This window comes from Castor canadensis, chromosome 14, assembly GCF_047511655.1.
Source record: "Castor canadensis chromosome 14, mCasCan1.hap1v2, whole genome shotgun sequence".
In the NCBI taxonomy this organism is placed as follows: Eukaryota; Metazoa; Chordata; class Mammalia; order Rodentia; family Castoridae; genus Castor; species Castor canadensis.
Window position 1 is genome coordinate 60,819,705 of NC_133399.1, and position 20,338 is coordinate 60,840,042.

The window sequence follows — 20,338 nt, forward strand, 5'->3', positions numbered from 1 at the left end:
ATCTCATAAGTAAGAGTAGCATCGTACCTGATAACTTTCATAACTCTAATAAGCATGGAAAAGTCCAACCCTTTAAATTATTGTGCAAATTATACCCATCAGCCTTTGTTATGGAGTAGAGTCTTACATAATATAAAAATATGAGTATGGTACTGATATGCTAATAAGCTTTCTAAGCTGTTTGATGGTTTAGTTGTAGATAGACTAATGCTGGCAGCAGATGAATAATTGCTCTGCATGTACTAAACATAACAGAGCAGCATAGAACTTCATCATTTGTCAGCTTTATTTGTTTAAATGAGAAAAATGCTGACAGCAGTTATTGCTGTAATCCCCTTATTTGTCAGATAGAAAACACTAGTTACTCTTAGCAGGTCTAATCCTGTTGGGAGACTAAAAGTTAGAGAATTTTCAAACTAATTGAAGGTATATGCTTCACTGCTCAAGGAAGAGAAATGTACAAGTAAGAAGGAACAGAAAAAAGAATTAAAATAAATTTATTTCTAGTCAATTTTAAATAAAAAGGGCCACACAGTCTTAGTGTATGATTCTCAACTTGTTCTGTGGAATATAAAGAATTCTGCAATAGTATTTAACATTCAGTACCATTCCAACGTCAGTCCGGTGCCTACAACAGCTGTCCCCATGCCTTTTATCTTTTGCTCATTATCACACTTCCACAACGCCCAGCAGCAGCTCCTGCCGTAAGCATTGCTGCCAGCCAGTTCTCAAATACACCTGGCGATAGTTGTGTGCTTGGGGTGGGATTTGACACAGTTCTCAGATGTTTACCTCCCCTCACAGCTTTGTGTTTTCAGTCACCTAGAAGTTCTCTGTAGCAGGATGCTCAGCTTACTAAACTGAATAGCTACATTTCTACTGTAAGATGTTTTCCATATCTCAAACCACACAGAAGCAGCAGGAGACTAGCAAACTGGGTTTGGGTGGAATTGTCTCCTCATCTTAATCTCTGTGTCTGCTTTCTTGGGCCTCATTTTCCACAGTGTAATGCTTCGTAATTGTTTGGGGACTAACTGACGGAAAGAGTACTTAGGTTTTTGTACACAAAGCTCCAAAGAACCATTGCAATACAACTTCATGAGCAACACAGGGCCTTGCTCAGTTCTTTGAGGGGAAAAAAAAAAAATCAAGCTTCTGGTGAAAAACATTGGTCTCTGGTGTTCAAGAGCTTTCTTCTCTGCTGGAATATCCTCTTCTAAATGTCTCAACCTCTCTGATGCTGTATTTCACTCTACAGTGGCCCTTCTTTACTCCTCTGTTTGCTCAGCAGAAAGAAAAGAGTCTATTCAGTTGGAATAAGTGAGTTGGCACTTACATAAAACAATGGTTTCCATTTATCTCATCCTAGTTCAAGCTTACAATCTTGAAAACATGCTTGAACAATGGGAAACTTGAATAATCACATATTGTTAATATGATTATTAATATCATAACATTTGTATGGCCCTTTTCTTTTATTAACACCTTTGCATCCATTATCTTATTTCAACTCAACACCATGTTACTATCATTTTTGTTTTTATTATTACAATTTTGCTACGAATCCCATAACGTAAGAAATAGAACAAAGATGTCATAAGGTTTGTGACACGTTCATTTGAAAAAGACATGTATTGAGTGACTCGTACTTGCCTGCTCCTGTAATAGGTGATGTGAGTTCTTTGACCAACAGGTTTCAAGGGTCCCAGGTGAGATAGGAAGACACTTCACCCTGCCCCGCCAATGCAGAGCGACATCTGCTACTATGGCAGAAGCACAGGATACTACAAGATTAGGCAAGAGGGGATACTAACCTCTCCATGGGGTCAGGAAAAGCTTCATGGGATTGGATGCCATTCTACCTAAGATATGACGATTTTGAAGTCATCCAGTACTTATCTGGTTTCTAGGGTAAAGCTCGTGAATCTCCCATATGTTTGCAATCCCCAAACTCTGAGATACAGGGAAAAACTGTCATGGAACTGCACCTCCGTATATTGAGGGAGCCTAGATGTCTTCAGGCCAGCATGCTACTGAAAATAGTAAATTAAATATAGATAATTAAAAGGTAGAACTGTATTTCATTTTACTGGCAGATGATTAATTAGGGATAAATGTCTTTTGCCTCTTCATCCTAGCAACAAGATTTAAATGTATTCTGACAAAAACGTAGTCATCCTTTGAATGTGCATGTGCAGTACGCTTAATGAACACTCTTTAGTCTCCCAGGATAATAAGCACTTCGTGTATGCATCAGAAGCACCACCAGTTCAGACTTAAGTACAGAAACAAAGAACACACCCAAGCTCTCCAGTTTCTTCCACACCAGAGATTAGAATTAATCAGCTCAGAGGAGTCTGGCAGAGGAAAGCAAATTAACTTGATAGTGTTGCCTGATAATGGCAAGAAGGGAAAGTCACGCAGAAGTGGACACAGTGGCACTACTTAGAGGACAGCATTCCGTGTATGACTCACTTCCGTGTCATGCAACGTTTTGGAGAACAGGATCATATTTCTAGCCATTTGTCTTAGTCAATGGTTTCCATTCCTATAGCTACTGAAAGCAACTCCTGATAGCAGGCTGTGGTCTGAGGTCGGGGTGTATCACAGAATGTGCCCCACCCATAGTGTTACTGTGGACTCTGAAAATAACATAAGGACTAAATGTACAGTGTATGAATGAATCACACGCAAATAAGAGAATGTTATTCAATGAAGGTCAAATAGTTACCCATTAATAACATTAGTCCTTTTATCTTTTTGGAATGGTAAAAGCGTGGAGTGATGGATTTGCTTTTGAATCATGATCAGCAGGCACTTGCTTCATTTAAAAAATAATGAAATAGCAAATTTCTATTATTCATTTTGAAGGCTAACCTTGACAGGGTGCTTACTATACACCAGATCTAGAGCTAAGTATGCCATGTACATTAGGTTTTAAAACCTCTCAAAACAGTGAAGACAGATACCTCTATACTGCCATTTTACATGTGGGGAAACTGAGGTAAAAGTAAGTTAACTGACACATCTACCCTAATGGAGAGCTGCATTTCAAACATGGCACCCTCTAACATCAATACCCACGTTCTCCCTCACTAGACAACCTTCAGGCTCTTTGTTTCATTTGGTTTTAGATTTTCATAATTCCCCAGAGAAGACTGAAAAAACATCCAAAGTCAGTTGCTCAAACTTTAGGGTTTAGAACAAATCTCTGGTCACTATCAAAGTGATGAGTTGCTCTCTATCATTGCTAAGGATGGAACAGGAGTAAATGGACTCCAAACTTTTTTGTTGTTGTAGGAAAGGTTAAATTAGACACCAGAGGCATGGCCTTCATACTCTGCCACAGGTTATGTAGAGAATTCATAACGTCCCCTGCAAACCTTTTAAGAATTTGTCAGTTTTCTCTGAGAAGCAGAGTGATGAACAAGATGAAATCTAGAGTAAGGAGTGAAGATGTTTCTATAAAAGTGAGTTTTAAACCCACAAGCTGTCAATGGAACATTTGAGAGATTGATTATTTCTATGCTCTGTGGTCTAAAATATAGGCTTCCCAAATGTGCCTTGGTGATTTGTGAATCACTGAAGGCAACCTCAAATTAATGGTTTTCTGGAAGATACTATATTCAAATACTCATCACTAGCACAGCAAAATTCTGAGATATACACTTTAAAGATTTAATACATTTTTATTTCTACTCTTCTCCCTTTTCTCAACATAATCCATTAACCTTTTATCCTCAGAGGGAGGCTGTAGTTTTTTTCAAAAAGGAAATCACATGCAATGAAGCTCCTGAAATGATATTCTTTAAAAAGAAAAATATTAGTTTACTGGAGTTGAGACTTTTCCCATAACACATTGGAATACACATTATTTCACTCATTAGAGTTCAATATCTCTGAGGTAGAATAAGATAAGAGCCATGGAGTGTTGTTAAGGGAACTCTGGTTTTTATTGAACAATAAAGAAGTGGTTTAGCTTATTGATAACTCAAGCTTCCCACAGGCAGCATAATCTTGATTGTCAAGATGTGTCTGGTTTGTGGTTGTTGTTTGTTCTTATTTTGCATGAATAAGTGTGTGTCTGCCTGTTATATTAAAGCTCTTAATTTCTGTGTTACTGAATACTTCACACTTTCACAAGAGCATGATTCCTGGGTTGGGATCACCTCTCAGTTCTAAGCTTCCAGATGTTAACAGAGGCAAAGCACAAGGTGGAAGAGTTCCCATGTTTCTAAGTGAAATGAGGCAGAACAAATCAAAGAGGAGCCCTTGGCTTGGGCAGAGAACGGAAAGTGTACATTACTAAGAGGTATAGCCGTGTCTGTGCAAATGCAGTAATTCATGTCAAATATATTGTACTTTTTGCAGGAAAGACCTTTAGCTCAGGGTTTTCTAAGCTAAATTGCATGAAAACACACAATCCTTTTTCTTCTTATTTGGACTGTTAGATGACGGGGCCAAATTACCAGAAAGACCAAAGGCAGTTTGCAGCCTTTAACAACTGAAAGGACTTACTGCTTCCAATTTGGAAACACAATGAATTCTGTGTCTTCTCCAAGTACTCCTAGGTCCTATGCATTTCCCATTATATCTGTGCATAAAGAAAGTCCATAAGTATAGTATATCAAAGTCTCTGATATTTCAGAAATGGAGAATATGTTGTCCAAAGATATGTAAGAGTAACTTTCGACAGGACTTGAAAAAAAATGGACTATTCTTAATTCTCTCTCTGGCCAAATGTAGTTCTACTGTCCTTGGCTTCTTAGTGTCACTCAGTCCTATTGGACTGGCAGGAGTTATTTTACAGATCCAATCAAAAGCCATTAAGCCTGTAAAGGCAGTCAAGCACTGTTCTCCAGCTGCAATGGAGAACCCAAGGGAGGTAATGCATCTATTTTTCAATACCTGAGGCCATTTTGTTTCCAACCTTAATTGCACTTATGTATTGGTTTGGAGTAAAATATCTGCACTCATCTTGCTCCTATTTCCTCTATTCCACTATTAATACAGAGCTTAGCAAACATAATTGCAGTGTGTGGTAGACAGCAATTTTCATTAACTGCACAGAAGAACACTGTTTAGGGAGAGACATTTCTTCCCTATTGATTCAATCAAAATGACTTGGAAGAAAAGGTTGTGCTTATTAAATTCTTTTCAAATAAGTAACTTAGAATTCTTTCTCAACAGTATTTAAAAAAAGTAGTATATAATCTCTTCTGATTTTGTCATTTATGAATTTTTGTACTGCCCAATTCCTTTGAAATGTGTAACTTCTATTGACCTTTTAAAAAAGGAAGTGGAGGAGAGACTTTTACTTAGAGGTAGAGAATGTAATCAACTATGTTCTCTGTAGGACATGGAGTTGCCTAGCAATGCCAGGGGAATTAAAAGGGGAAAATAGTAACAAAACAGAATGTTGAGAAATTACAAGTGGGTATACTATTAAATTGGCCTGAAATACTTATCAAAAGACTTTTAAATGAGAATGGATATAAGATTCTCTAGCAGTGGTATAAAAAATGGCTGATCATTTTTCAATGATTCTTTCTTTCATTTGGAGCAGTCTACCCAATGGGATTCTGCTATTTTGAGTTCATGATTAGACAAAATCTAGGACAGAGACATCTGAGACTACATCATACAGCTCCACTGAGCCACTGGTATTTGAATCCTTTTTAGATGGACTAATTGAGTATAATATATTTAAACCTTTCATATTCTACCATAATTTTGTAGAATTTCATGGTACATGTGATTATATTTTCTACCCTTTCCCAAATTTCAGAAACCTCCTATGAATTTTTCAAGCTAAATGAGGCTGCTATTGTCTCTGATTCAACCTCTCTCAACACCATGTTTATTGACCTAGGTCTCTCCTAGATTCCAAGCTTGGGAGCACAAAATAAGAAACTTGCCTGACATCAAGACTTAAGTTGTTTTCCTTTTTTTCCTTGATTATGCCAAATCCTTCTCCAAGAAGAAAACTATGTCTACAATCCTAGAAATGTCTCTACATCTTTGAGTGTTATAAACTTTGTCTAACAATGCAAGAAACATGACCTAGAATAAGGGATTGACCCCTACAGAAATAGCAGAGTTGCTCAGGAATAACAAATTTCAATGGAGTATATGTAGGGTTCTACACATTCAGGATTGAAACTGTAAACAAATTCATGATGGGAAGTGATGAACCATGGTGGAATCCATCCTTGTCTCAGCAAAAGAACGTGTGCATGTTTTGATTGGCAGGGAGAACACATGGATCTGAGGGCAAAGTGGCTTGTATTGGGGAAGAAGATACCTGAGGTAGATATGCAGGTAGTAGATAACAGAAGAAGATATGGTTCTAATTGTGCATTGTACTAGTTGTACCTCTTGGATCTTAGAATTTTTAATGTATAAAATATGGCTGTTAGATTATCTGCAAAATCCCTTCAAGTTCTCACATTTAGATTCCAGAATTCAAAGCAGATTATGTCTGAAGAACATTTCCAAGACAGACCCCCTGTATCCCTCTCCTCATACTACTGACATTCCAACCTAGAATGAATAAGGAATTGTGATAAGAGGTTTTAGGTATTTCTCTACCTTTTGAAGTTCTGCCATTTTTACTGCAACCCTAAGTTAGTTCACAACTGTATAATGATGAGTACTGGGGTGTGTGTGTGTGTGTGTGTGTAATGTTTAATTCTTTATCCCTTTCTTTACCAATTCCTAGGCAGAGATAGAATACTACCTGAAGATCTTTTTGAGCTGATTTCTCTTTTGCTTTGGAACACAATGTACTCTAGTCACTTCTTTGTTGGATACAGATCTTCCTCCCCCTGGCTCCTGAAGACATGCCTCCAGATGCTTTTTTTTTTTCATATGACCCCTTCTTTTTTAACAACTCCTCCATCTCCACAGATTTATTCTTTACTGATAACCAAGTGTACTCTTCTATCATGGAATTCAGCCAAGTTTCAGATCTATGTCTCTTCATTAGATCCCATAAACACTAAATTCAAGTTGCCCAAATGATGATCTGAGATTTTTCTCCTTCTTTATGCTATTTGTATTAATTGCACTACTTTTTCAGTAAAAGGTTGAATTTTTACTCTTCCATCTTTTTCATTCTGTCAGCTATAAAGTCCTATATTATGAAATGGCCAACATTAATATTTATTAAAGTACTTATTATACTTGACATCTAGTTCTTATTTCTGTGGTCATTATTCCAGAGCCATACTGCCCTTTTTCTCTACTGAATTACCCAGTGTCTCCCATTCTTCCTTCTCCTAAGCATTCCAAAGCCTTCTGCCAGGTTCATCCTTTGAAGCACAACTCCAACAATTGTACTCCCACATACCAACATAGTCAATACTGCTACCACCAACCCATCCACAGAATTCAGTAAAGAACTCTTCACTTTGGCACTGAGGCCTTCCTGATTGAACTAAATGTTATAGTTATCAGCAGCCATACTGCTACATTCCTTTTATATCTCAATCAAACCAGCCCTATTGCTGAACACATATGAAGCTTTCTTTCATTAGCTAATGTTTGTGGGCTTTCAACCACCAAGTCTCCTCTCCCTTCCACAGAGTGCAGTATCAGATATGCCTATTTGGGTTCCATATCTATCAATGTCCCTTTCAAATGCTATCACTTTCATCTTTCCCAACAGTCCTGTTAGGACATGACCTTTTCTATTAGTCCTCCACAGTATCATACACCTCACTTCAAACATCCTAACTGCATTTATACTACATTCATTGGAATACTTGTCTTATTACTTTGTATAGATTTAAAGCCCCCCTATATGAGTTCTATCTTGCCTATCTTTGAATACTATGGAAAGGCCTAGCATAGTATATTATCTTTGGGATAGTGTTAATACATTTACCTCACTTGAAACTTTCTAAGGTTTTCTGACTTTTTTCAAAGTCTAACATCTAGTGAATTGACCAAATCAGGACTAATCAAATCAACAATGAAGGGTGAGATCAGATTGGATCTAGTTTGAGGAACCAAAGTTCAAAAACATAAACTCTTTTTGTTATGGGCTAAAATGTTATATTTTGAAGGTTTTTGAGTAGAAAGGTCTTACACTGAGATACAGCACAAACATTTATTTTACTTAATTTCTTTGAGCCTCAATTTTCTTATCTGTAAGAAGACTATAATAGTTTTATTTAATGGGCTGCCGGAAAGACTGAGTGAATTAATGTCTGGCAAATGTTTAGATAAGGCCTTGTACATCATGAGAGCTAAATAAACCGTAGCTGGTGGTCCTAATTCTCATCATCACTTCTTATCAGCCAAATTAGTCAAACTAATAATAAAGGTAGCCCTGAAATTCTTTCACATTGGAGATCCTGCTAGAATATGGTGATCTATTTTAGAATATGGTGTCACTATACAATAATCAAAAAAAAATTCAAGATGATTCAAGAAACCATCAGCTGTGGAGAATAAAGCACACAAGGGTAACATCTAGATGAAGAGATTAAAGCAATTGAAATAATGCTGCTTGAGATGGTCTTTGATGAAAGATTTAGTATTTGACTCAAAAATATTTAGTATTTAGATAATGAAAACACACCTGTATGGTTTTATTTCCAAGGAGAATATTAGCTGCCATACAATGTTAAGTGCTTAAAGTTACATAGAGCAAGAAATATCCTTCTATACTATGTGGAGTAGACTACCAACAGAGCTGTAGGGTCATTTAAAGATAAGATTGCATCTTATATGCCTAGGATGATACAGCTATAACCTCATTTAAATATGGTGATGGCAAGTGGTTTCCAGCCTTTCCCAGACAGGTCAGAAACTGGGGAGCTACCACTGCTTTTGTTGACTGCTCTCTGCTCCTCCTCTTACCTGAACTCTCATCCAGACTCTCCTCAGAGACATGCTCATTCTGATGGACCCATTCACCATTGCATTTGAAGAAGATCTGCATGGCTGGTCTTGCTTTGCACCTGAGGGCAATAGGGTTACTCTTGATGATGTAAGCATCATCTGGCTCCTCTATGAAGTGTGGCAGTGTCCCTGGAGCTGATGGGATGGACTCAGGAAGAGCTTCTCCATTGTCGGTTCCTGTGAAATGGAAGAGGACATCAGAACAGAGCCTACACCTATGACTCATAAATCAGAACACAATCCCAAACTCACACTAAGAATCCAAGCAAGAAAATTCTTTGTCATGTTAATGAAGCATGCTTGTAAAATCTGTGAAGAGGAGGAATTGTTTTCTTGAAGCCAAACTTGCATAATATGGATCCTCCAGGGGGACACACCTTTGGTTTGTTTGACAAATGAAAATAATGAATATGAGACCCTTTAGACTTAGTTTGAATCTGAGTATCTGTGGGGCTGAATGAATGGAGAGAATAGATGTGGTTCTCCCATAGACGTGGTGTTCAGTCATAGATAGTCACCAAAGCTCCCAATTGTTTTGTTTGTTTGTTTGTTTTTAACCTACAAAATTGGAGATTGGCATTCTACTTTTGACAATTCACCAATTTACCATCCCTAAAAAGGAATAGGAGCTCCTTCCTTTTGGCTCACTCACTTTTCCATTGTATGCTATGGATTACACTACCAAGACTGAGAATGAATCACTACTGTAACTCTGAGAGCACAGTGTGAAGCTAGAATGACATCTGCTCAAAGGGAAAGAATAGTTAGGGTACTCCCCTATCCTAAGGGAACTGATGAAACATTTAAAAAAGAAAAAGTCAGAGCAAAGAATGTGCTTCTCTGCCTCTTTCTACATTTAGCAAAGTCTTAGGTCCTGAAAAAATACCACAATATCAAAGGGCTACGAGGTGTGAATGCTGAGCAAGCAAGACATGGCTGGATGGAGAGGGATTTTGTGAATTCCAAAGACCATTCCACTGAAAGAACAAAGAAAGCATAGGTTTCAATATCAAGATCAAGGATGACCTGAAAAGGGTTGTTCCCATTGGGATAAAAGAGGACTTTAAGACTGAACTGAGGAAAAAGAAGTCCTGAACAATTAAAGAGCAATTCTACCCATGAGATGCAACTCCAGGGAGATAGACTGGGGATGGGGGAGGGGAAACCGACAGCCTAGTCTGGCTTTCTATATACCATCAATTTTGAACAGAGCTTCTTTTTCTTATTCACCCCTAAGTCAACAACCCAAATCAGTAAGCATTGTCAAAGGTAAACAAAATGATTAACAGTAGAGATGTTTGTTTTAAGAAACTTGAAGAGGAATTCTCAGATATTAAAAAAAAAAAAACATGAAGTAGGGAGAGGAACAGACAACAAAGTATTTTATATAAGGAAGAAAATAAAAGACAGTGAGTAATGAGAATGAATCCTTACCACTGTGAATAGCAAGATCTGCCACTGCAAGGAATTAAGCACAATAGCAGCTTGATTCTCCTGAACAAGACTGTTTTTCTGTTAAATACATCAAGTTATTGAGGAAAGCCAGTCTCATCATATAACAAAGAGCATAAGGTATGATAAGCATTGCACAATGTTAATGGAAAAGCTAACCAGGTGTAAGCCATTGGAAGTATCAAAACCATCACAAAACAGGTACTTTAAAAAGTAAGGGCAAACAGTTTATTTCATGGCATCTATGACAAAGTCACTCAGATTAATAAAATGTGTATATGTCATAGGGAGTAAGCAGTTTCAGGACAGAATCTTACGTGTGTATGTATGTATGTGTGTGTTTAATGTACTAAATTATATTTACAGTGGACTTCATAAAACATTTTGAGATATTAACTTATTTTACTACTGACTGCTCATGTCAATTTCCATCTTCAATAAATACCATGTCCCTAAAGGATTTTGTAAATCCATGCATTAGAGGAAATGACAAAGGTATTAAAAGATTTTATATGGACCATAAATGCTCACACTCTGTCTAGAGTAATTCATCATTGCATAAAAGGGTCACCTGATAAAGAATACAGTCTTCCCAAACCTGGCGATAGTCTGAGTGAACAGGCACAGATATACATTTTGATTGATGCCTTTTTGCTTCACTGGCAAAATGTATGACCCTGTCTGAAGTAACCAAGTGACATGGGGGAGGGGCTGGAGAGGGAGCTAGCCACAAGTTCTATGTAAACAGCGAGACCGTACTTATCTGTTATAAAATGTCAAAAATTAAAGGCAGGAGATTATACAATAAATCAAGTTTTCACTGACTCACAAAGCATAGGGAGATCTAAAAGAAATTAAGTTTCCTTCCTGCCATTTTAACAAATGCTCTTAAAATAAAGAAACCAGTTCAGCCTGTATCACAAACACAGAGCAGGAGTGTGGAATGAAAAGAAGTCAGAGGGTAAATGTCCTGGCTGTCCAACGACCTCCCTTAAGAATCAATCTCATGTCAGGAGCTGGTGGCTCACGCCTGTAATCCTAACTACTCAGGAGGCAGATAGTAGGAGGACCATGATCGGTTGGCAGCCAGCCCGGGCAAATAGTTTGAGAGACCCTATCTCTTTTTTTTTTTTTGGCAGCACTGGGGTTTGAACTCAGGGCCTCACACTTGCTAGGCAGTCACTCTTATGGTTTGAGCCACTCCACCAGCCCCCATGAGAGAGAGAGACCCTATCTCAAAGTCCTTCACACTCAAAAAAAATCGATCTCACAATAGCCAAGTTTTGGAATAAACCTAGGTGCCCATCAAGGAATGAATGGATACAGAAAATGTGGCGCATATACACAATGTCAGTCATAAAGAGAAACGAAAGCATGTGCTTTGCGGGAAAATGGATGTAAGCAAAATAAGCCAGACTCAGAAACACAGATACCACGTGTTTTCTCATATGTGGTTTCTAGATTAAAGAACAAAAGATAAGGAAGAAGAAGGGGGACTACTTGAGGGGAGAAAGGGGACAAAGAGGAGGTACGCAGTGTTGAGAAAGGGCAATGGAAGTGAATATAATCAAGGTATTATATTCACTCTTATGAATATGAACTCATGTTGTACAGTGTACCCTAACTTTAAAAAAAAAATCACTGTTCAGGAGAGAAAAAGGGTACCATGTAACATTGTCTTAATTATTACTGAAACAATGCCAAAATCATGCACTCACACAAGCAAACAAGCCAACAAAAAAAACAGGTTGCGATCCATAAAAATGAGAAACAGGAACAAGTGATTTCTTAGCCGGAAGGTGAGAGATCGTAGGTGCGCATTTGTGCACATTACCATTTTCCTGCAGCCTTCCAACAAACAAATGAGAGACGTGGAAATGGAGTAGGAGTTAGTTCCCTTTGTTTTGGCTTTGTGCAGTGAAGAGTTGGGAGTGATGTTTGAGCTACCTACCCCTTACTTCCCTCCTCCCCATGCCCAGTTCCTCCCTGGGTCAGGCTCTGGTCCTCGGAGGGCAGCCCCTGCTATGGGGCTGGCCTCTTCACAGGCAGAAGGCTGGCACCCCATCAGGTGCTTTTCCAAGAGGACACCCTTCCTGCCCTACAGCTCCAGGACACCTTCCCCACTGCGCACACTCACTGTGCTCAGCCCTACCCAGTGGCTGGAACTGAAATCCTCAGGAAAGTTTCAAGGAAGAGGGAACTATTTTCAGGGCTTCGAAGTTGCTGGTGGATTCTGTTCTGGAGGGGCAAGGGGAAAGTCATTTACTGTAATAAATAATTTATGGAAGCCTGCATGAATGCCTTTTTGCTTCAAGGTAAATTTGCTTGTAATCTCAGTACATTTTCTGCCACTTTATATTTCAGAGAAAAAATGTTAAGGTCTGCTGTGATAAATGCTGGAGACAAATGCCAGCCAACTGTCTTCCTCTACATCACTTTCATAGTAATAGACTGGAAAAGTCATGGGTCTCAGGTGACACTCTGGAGGGTGGGCATGATAAAGTGACATTGGTCTAGCCAGGGATTCATAAACAGACACTTCTTCAAAAGCTTTTATCTTATGAGTAAAAATGTGGCTGGTACCATCCCCTCTCTTCTTTCCCTCAGTTGGGGAAGACCATGAGGAAAAATTGAAGAGGAACACAGAATCCTCACAATGACATGGCTGACACCCCTGACCAATACCAGGAGACACCCACCCCAAGATATCAGGTGTATCTTTTTAAAAGTCTCTACTTATTTACAGCTACGGATAGTCAGCTTTTCTGTTATCTATGGCAGAAAATATTCCTTATTGATATAGTTGAATCGTCCCTCTTAAAAAAACAAAACAAAACAAAACAGAGTTCCAGACTTCCCTTTATAATTCTCAGTGCCATCAGCAGTTAAGGGAAGAGTATTGGTGAGCTAAGAAATGTGACAATTATGTTAGTAGAAAGCAAAAATAAGAGCTGCCATTTACTGCATGATACAGGTTATGGTAATAAGCCTTCTGCTTGGATTAAATCATTTAAGCTTCATGACAGTTCTCCCAGGTGGGTCCTATGTGCACAAAGTATCCCATTTTGCATTTGAAGAAATGCTTGGATTACATTTCTTGTGTAAGGCCATACAGCTGTAAATGGTGGACTCAGAATCTGAACACAGGAGCTAGCTCACAATTCCATTTCAGTTCAGATGACTGAACACTTGCAAGTTTGATACTGTCACTTAGTGAGTACCTGCCTAAAGGGAATAGTTTGCAGTTCATAAAAGCTAAAGGAGCTGATACAAAAGGACACATTATCTGTGTGGCAACCTCATCATTTCCATTAAGAATGATGTTTATCTTAAAGATCATTCAAGTTATCCTACCAGCTGGACTGTGAATGCAAGGATGGCTGCTAGAGACACATCCCCGAGAAGGTCTTCAGAAAACAAAAATTTTGGGGAGAACAGTAGGTACTCATCCCACCATACATGACTAAAGAGGCATCCCCACCTAAGTTAGAAATAAAGAAGTCAGGGGCTGTAGCTCAGTGGTAAAGCACTTGCCTGGCATGGACAGGGTCCTGCATCCCATCTCCAGCAGGTATCTTTTCCTCTTCCCCTCCAGAAAAGTAAATGTTTGCCCTTTGAGAATAAAATGATGAAAAGAACTTTGCGCTGTGTCCTTTGCAAACAAATATTCCCTTCTAAGTAGGAATATTTAACAACCAAAGCTCCAATTCAAACACAAGGGTTATAAGGAAAGACATTGCCAATTCTATTAGCTTTAACCACCCCAAAATGCTGACGCTTGACAGTTTGACATGTTAAATTCATGATGGGATCAGGTATACTGCCGGCCAAAGTTATTCCAAACTGGGATTCATAACATCCTGGATTATCACTCATGGAGTTATAGTATAAATTGAGCTTCAAGAGGTTTTGAGAAATTCTAAATAATTCATAGATCTTTTTCTGGAGAGGACATTACACTTAAATATCTTTCATATTTTTCTCTTAGCTCAAAAGTATGCTTTTTTTTTTTTGCGTTGCTAAGGCTTGAACTTGAACACAGGGCCTTGGACTTGCTAGGCAAACACTGACTTTTTATCCATGCTGTCTTCAAACTGCATTTCTCCCATCTCTACCTCCCAAGTAGCTGGGATTATAGGTATGTACCACCATCCTTGGCCCTATGCATCTTTTCACTTCATTGGTATTTGTTTCATAGTGCAACTACTGATCCTATCATAAGGCAAAGACTAAATCCAGTGGGAAAAAAGAGAACTGCAGATCAAATCACCTCAGCAGTTCTGGGTTGACTCTGTGGCCTTGCATGTGCCATTTCGCTCTGAGGTTCTATTTTTCTCATGCATAAAAATGGATGATTAAAATCTCTTAGTGTTTTGTGATAGTAAAATACTAACATGTAAGAAATACAGTAAATGATTCAATGTTTTGTAAATATTATGTCACCACTACCACCACCATCATAAATAATGGCATGAATGGGAAAGAGAATTAAAATTACAATCTCTATGATTTCAGCTCCCCAACTTATTGACCTAATACTTATTTCAATTTTATGAATACTACTGCCATTTTCATCTGAGAGTGCTCACGATACAAACTGTTGCTTATATCATTTCTTTACTGTCTGTGCCCCAGATGTATGTTAGTAAAATTCTTATACGTAAGACACCTGCAGATACACTCTGAAGCATTTATTCAGTAAATATGGAGTGAATGGCACACCATACACCGGGTACATGGCTGTCCTGAAAAGCAAGGTGATAAAACACAGTGGATTTCCTATTGACCAGATCCCAAAACTATTGGCTTTCCTAGACAATAGTTTAATATGTTTAGTAACTAAACATAAAGAGATTTCACAATATCCCAGAGCCCCACTTTCTGTAATCTGAAGTAAGGCACTGTAGCAATAGATCTTTAAATTCCATTCATGGCCTGTGAGCATTTTGGTCCAGGGCAACATGCAACTCAGAGCCAAAAGCCAAACCAGGGAAAGCAGTTACATCATCTGAGAGACCACACAATAGAGCTGGATTGTCTGCTTTTGTTTATGTAAATGTGACTGGTCTACATATGGTTACCTAATTAGATAGGGGATGCACTGTACCCGTTCAATGCAGAACAACAGCGGAATTTTATATAACAAATACTTAATGCAATTTATGAAACAGACTCCCTTGGCCCCAATAAAGGAGTTTATTATTTTTATTTTTTAACTTGGAAATGATTTTGTCTTGTTCCCAACCTCTAATAAAAATGGAAATGGTTTATATCACTGCATTTTCATAGTTCACCTCACCTATACTGATATTATATACTGTCAGCCTTAGATATTATTTCATTGGAAATAAATTTGCAGAATCTTAGATTCTGCAAAGTGAAAGATGGTAAGCAATGCTTAACAACACATTCAAAGAAATCAGGAGGTGCCATTATTAGTTCCTGAAACAAAGAACTTCAAATTTGAGTACAGCTAACAAAATCATATTTATCACTTCCTAAATTTTCATAATTTACCTTAATACATTTCAATAATATAGCTTTTGAATAGATATGCATGGATGCCTACTAAGATTAGATGATTTTTCTGTGTTCTGGGGATTCAAACATGATTCAGACAGTTACCATGCACAAGGACCTCACCAAAAATAGAGACGGGTAATTACAGAACTGTGATGAGAACATTAATGGTAATTTAGGGTTCTAAAGTCCATGAATCAGTGGTTAAATAAATGTGTCCTTATGAAAAAATAGAAAAGAGTTACATGTCAAAAGATTTATAAGAATTATCATTTTAAAAATGAAAAAGAGTGGTATTTTGCTGAGAAGACTAGGTAGATGAATTTTATAAATTGTTTAATTTTTCCCAAAAAAGGATACATTGTGTATCAATGTGTACCACTGCTACTGTTTACATTCATCTGAAAACCCAGTGCGGTTTGGGGAAGGTTTTGTTTTCAAGGTGTTATCGCTTTTCATTTGTAACTGACAGTTTTCAAGACTGAGGCAATTCATAGTTATGGAAAAATGATTGTTTTAATGCAACATTGAATGACAGAAAACCAAACAATCAAACACCATTCTCATATTTTTCATTCCTGGAAAATTACCTTTCAGGAAGAACTTTGTGTTTTATGTTCAGCACACTAATACAGCAGGGACATTCAATCTTTTTATGACACAAAGAAGAAATGAAAGGGGGAAAACGAAAGTATAAGAAACAAATACTAAATTCCCTTTGAAATAAACACACTCCTATGAGATGTCAGGTCACATCTTCAAAACTCTGACTGTGACCAGTTAGTCATATATCTCAAAAATTAAATATGGAGTGAACTGACAGGAACATGGTATGATAGAACTTTTTGTGTGTGATGTGGACACAGGCAAAACATAGTGGGTGGTCCCCTCAGCTGACACCTGGAACTGCCTTATTTTATAAGTCACCTGGGCCCACAGAAGTGGTGCAGTTGTCAGAGTTCTGAAGTGCAGACCCTGGGTCAAATCCTCTCTACTGACACCAGAAACAGCACAATGCTGCTTTTGTTTTGGCGTGATACTAAATATTACATTTGCAACTAATATTCACAAATTTTACCAGAAAACAATCTCAGAAAATCTCTTTTTAGGAACCCCAATACTGCCAAAAAAGTGACAAAAAAATCCCTTTTTGGATAACTTTGTACCTTGCAAACATTACAGTAAAATCAAATAAAAATATAGTCTTTACTATTGATTAAATATTTTCATATAGAAAATTATAACCTATTATAAGACACTAAATTACACAAAAAGTACAAAATACATACTTGAAAAACATTGTTATGCTAAGTGTGGTGTTTCACTTTTCTAATCTCAGACTCAAGAGTTTGGGACTATTCCTGGACTATACAGAATGTTGCCCAAGCTGGGCAACCTAGTGAGACTCTGTCTCAAATAAAATAAAAACCAAAAACAATGAAACAACCTTCCCTTCAAATTTTTATCCATTGTCAACAATTTCCCCCAAATTAATGATATTAATAATTTGATACAATTTAACATCTTTTTCAGGTGCATATTTAATATTTTGCCTTGTATACTTGGGGACACAAGTTTGTTGTTACAGGTAATCATTTTGTCACAGTATTATTAACTTCTCATATGATTCTAAATGATTGTATAAGAGTAAGTATATCAGTAATGATTTAGCTAGTTCCTTATTATTTAATGTTTAGTTGTACCCAAGTTTTAGATTTATAGATATATAATTCTCCACCTATTGTCTACATCTTGATCATATATGTCAGCCCAGTCTTGTGTCAGGAGCTCAAAAACTTTACATCAAATTGTCTCTATGTATACTCACCTACAGGTCCCAAAGAGTCTCAAACTTCATATGGTTGAAAAACTTATTGTTTAGCCTGCCCCCCAGACCTGTACTTTGGCCTAGGTTCCATAAATGAAAGATTGGCTCAGCATTCACTAAGTTCTCTAAGGTAGAATCTGGTTATCATCTATTTTACCCCATCGAGCCTCTATATTTGATCCATCACTCAAGAAACTTAATTCTGTCTTCTAAGTATTTTTCAAACTCAGTTATCAGCTCTTCAACCATGTCCCTACTATGCTTGTTCTTCTCACCACCATATTACTGCAACTGGTCCTAATTGCCTTCTGCCATCCTTCTTGCTTGCCCTCCTTCAATACTTTCTACACACTGCAAAACAGCATAAGCTTTGCAAAATGCAATTCAAACATGCCCTTCTGTCTTAAAATGCCACTATACTTGGGATATCATCCTTATTTTTCAACATGACTGACCAGGCTTCCACAATCAGGTACTGCTAATACCTCTAGCTTCATGCCTAATGATTACATCTCTAGCTTCATCATTAATTCACCATGTACGAGCCTAGGGACTGTCTCTTAGTTCTTTCAGGGGTCTGAGCACTCTTCACTTGCAGCCTGCACATATGTTTTCTTTATGACTATAATACTAATCCCCCCTTCTTTTGTATCAGCTCAGCTGTGATATATCTTATGTGAAGCCCCACCTGAACCTCAAAAATTCTTGGTTGGGTACATTCTTCTTCTTCGTCCTTCCATAATACTTTGTTCTACTATTTCATTATTCATGTCTATCAATTCACCTTCCTCTAGAATGCAGGTTCCATGACAAAAGATGTGAGAATCTTGTTCATTATTTATATCCCCAGTGGCCAAAAAAAATCTGAGGCTCAATACAAGTTTGTTGAATAAATTTAAAAATAAAAAATAAATAAATAAATGAAGCTGTGATAAAACTCTGTGACCTTCATCTTTGCAATAAAATGTATTTAAGAGCAAAGAACATACTGCTCAATTTATTTTAAAAAGGAGTGTGCAAATTCCCAAAGGTACCAGCATCATAGGAATCTTCTAATTCTCCTCATCCTTACCACCTGTAAGCATGATCTTTTTGGGATATGTGTTAATTAATACATAAAAGGAATATTAATAGTTTAATAGACACTTCTTGATTAAGAGCAATGTTAAATATTAAAATGTGTGTATCAACTGTTTTCACTTACCATTTGAATTGCTATGTACATTTTTGATAACTTAAATGTTATGTTTTCAGAGGTTTAAAAATATGCAGTTATATAAAAGCTAAAAATAACTAAAATATAGTATGAATGTATGGATTCCATTGTTATAGCAGTAAGTGCTCAAATTATATCAGTTAGACCTTGCTTTTCATGTTATTTCTTCCAATTCAGTATTCATCCATTATCACATATTTAAAAAAGAGCCTTAGGTTGCAGAGATCAGTTGCACTCTTCTATTGCAACAGAATGTTAACCAGACAAAAGAAGAACATACATCTCTTTTTAAGAGGAAAAATCAATATTTTATATGGACAATTCATAAAGAAAGGCAAAAGGAACAGCATTTGTCTTGCATTTCTTAATGAGATGACTTTCTTTGCACAACAAAGTTCTTCTTCTGAAAATCACCAAAGATGCAAATAGGAGGATGAAGTTTTGGTGCTCATATGAAATACTTTAATACCTCTGTTATTTTTTCCTAATACACAGATTTAGTTGAGCTTGCTGGGATGTGGTATTTAGTAAAGACTGACAATACACCACATGGCAGTAGTGTCCAGCAATAGAAGCTATGTCCTAATTTGATTTGACAGTTATCTGATTGGGATGTGGAACTTGTACAATGGAAAGGGCTTAATTTCTTTATCCTCCTTAGAGAAGATGCTAGACACTGTCAGAAACAGATTTATACCAAGTTGTATTGGAAGTGCAAAACATTGCTCATCCTAATATCTTTTTGATCAAGAGGCAGCCTGGTAGGAGAAAAACTGTGGGCTTTGGAGTTGGAGCTACAGTCAAATCCAGACAATCTTACTGACTAGTTTTGTGATCTTAGGTGAGATATCTAACCTACCATAGCCCCTAGGTAGTCTTCCAGGTAAAAAGAGAATTACATAGCACTACAGATCATCGTGTATGTGAACGAGGATATTATATGCTATGCTTCTGATAGGAATTATTGTTAGCATATTAATTATCAAAGATTAATTGAGATGGATAAATGGTGAAGGATGAAGCACAGAAACAGAGTTACATCTTATATACTACTTTTGTTTGTGAGGAAGAAACTACTAGACCTAGTTTACTCAGCAGCAATTAGGAAATGCCTGAAAATTTTATACCTCTTTTCCATTCAAGGCAATATCTAAGCTGAGAACTCAGTGACCAACTCTGGGGACCCAGATGTTCTTAAAGAATTAAGCCACTCACCATCTCTATAATGCTATCAGTAAAAAGCTCTATATGCATTGTTTGAAGACCTGCAGTTGTACCTTGATAATTTGGCATTTGACTTACAGGACATTAAAACAAAAAGCAACAACAATGAAAAAGCCTACTACATCTTTGAGTAAGTTAGTATTACCTAATCAGCTTAATAGCACTGGGGTGAAGCCTGATATGCATGC

The 20,338-nt window shown here is 37.3% G+C and overlaps 1 protein-coding gene across 10 annotated transcripts in view; it reads right to left on the reverse strand.

Moving 5' to 3' along the window:
* The window catches only part of Unc5d (unc-5 netrin receptor D), a 528,179-nt gene that overhangs the window by 219,594 nt on the left and 288,247 nt on the right, over positions 1–20,338 (reverse strand). For all 10 annotated transcript variants that reach the window (XM_074054658.1, XM_074054656.1, XM_074054655.1 and 7 more), the window contains exon 2: positions 8,869–9,087. In XM_074054658.1, the coding sequence (XP_073910759.1) occupies positions 8,869–9,087 (219 nt within the window). The remainder of the gene's footprint in view (positions 1–8,868; positions 9,088–20,338) is intronic.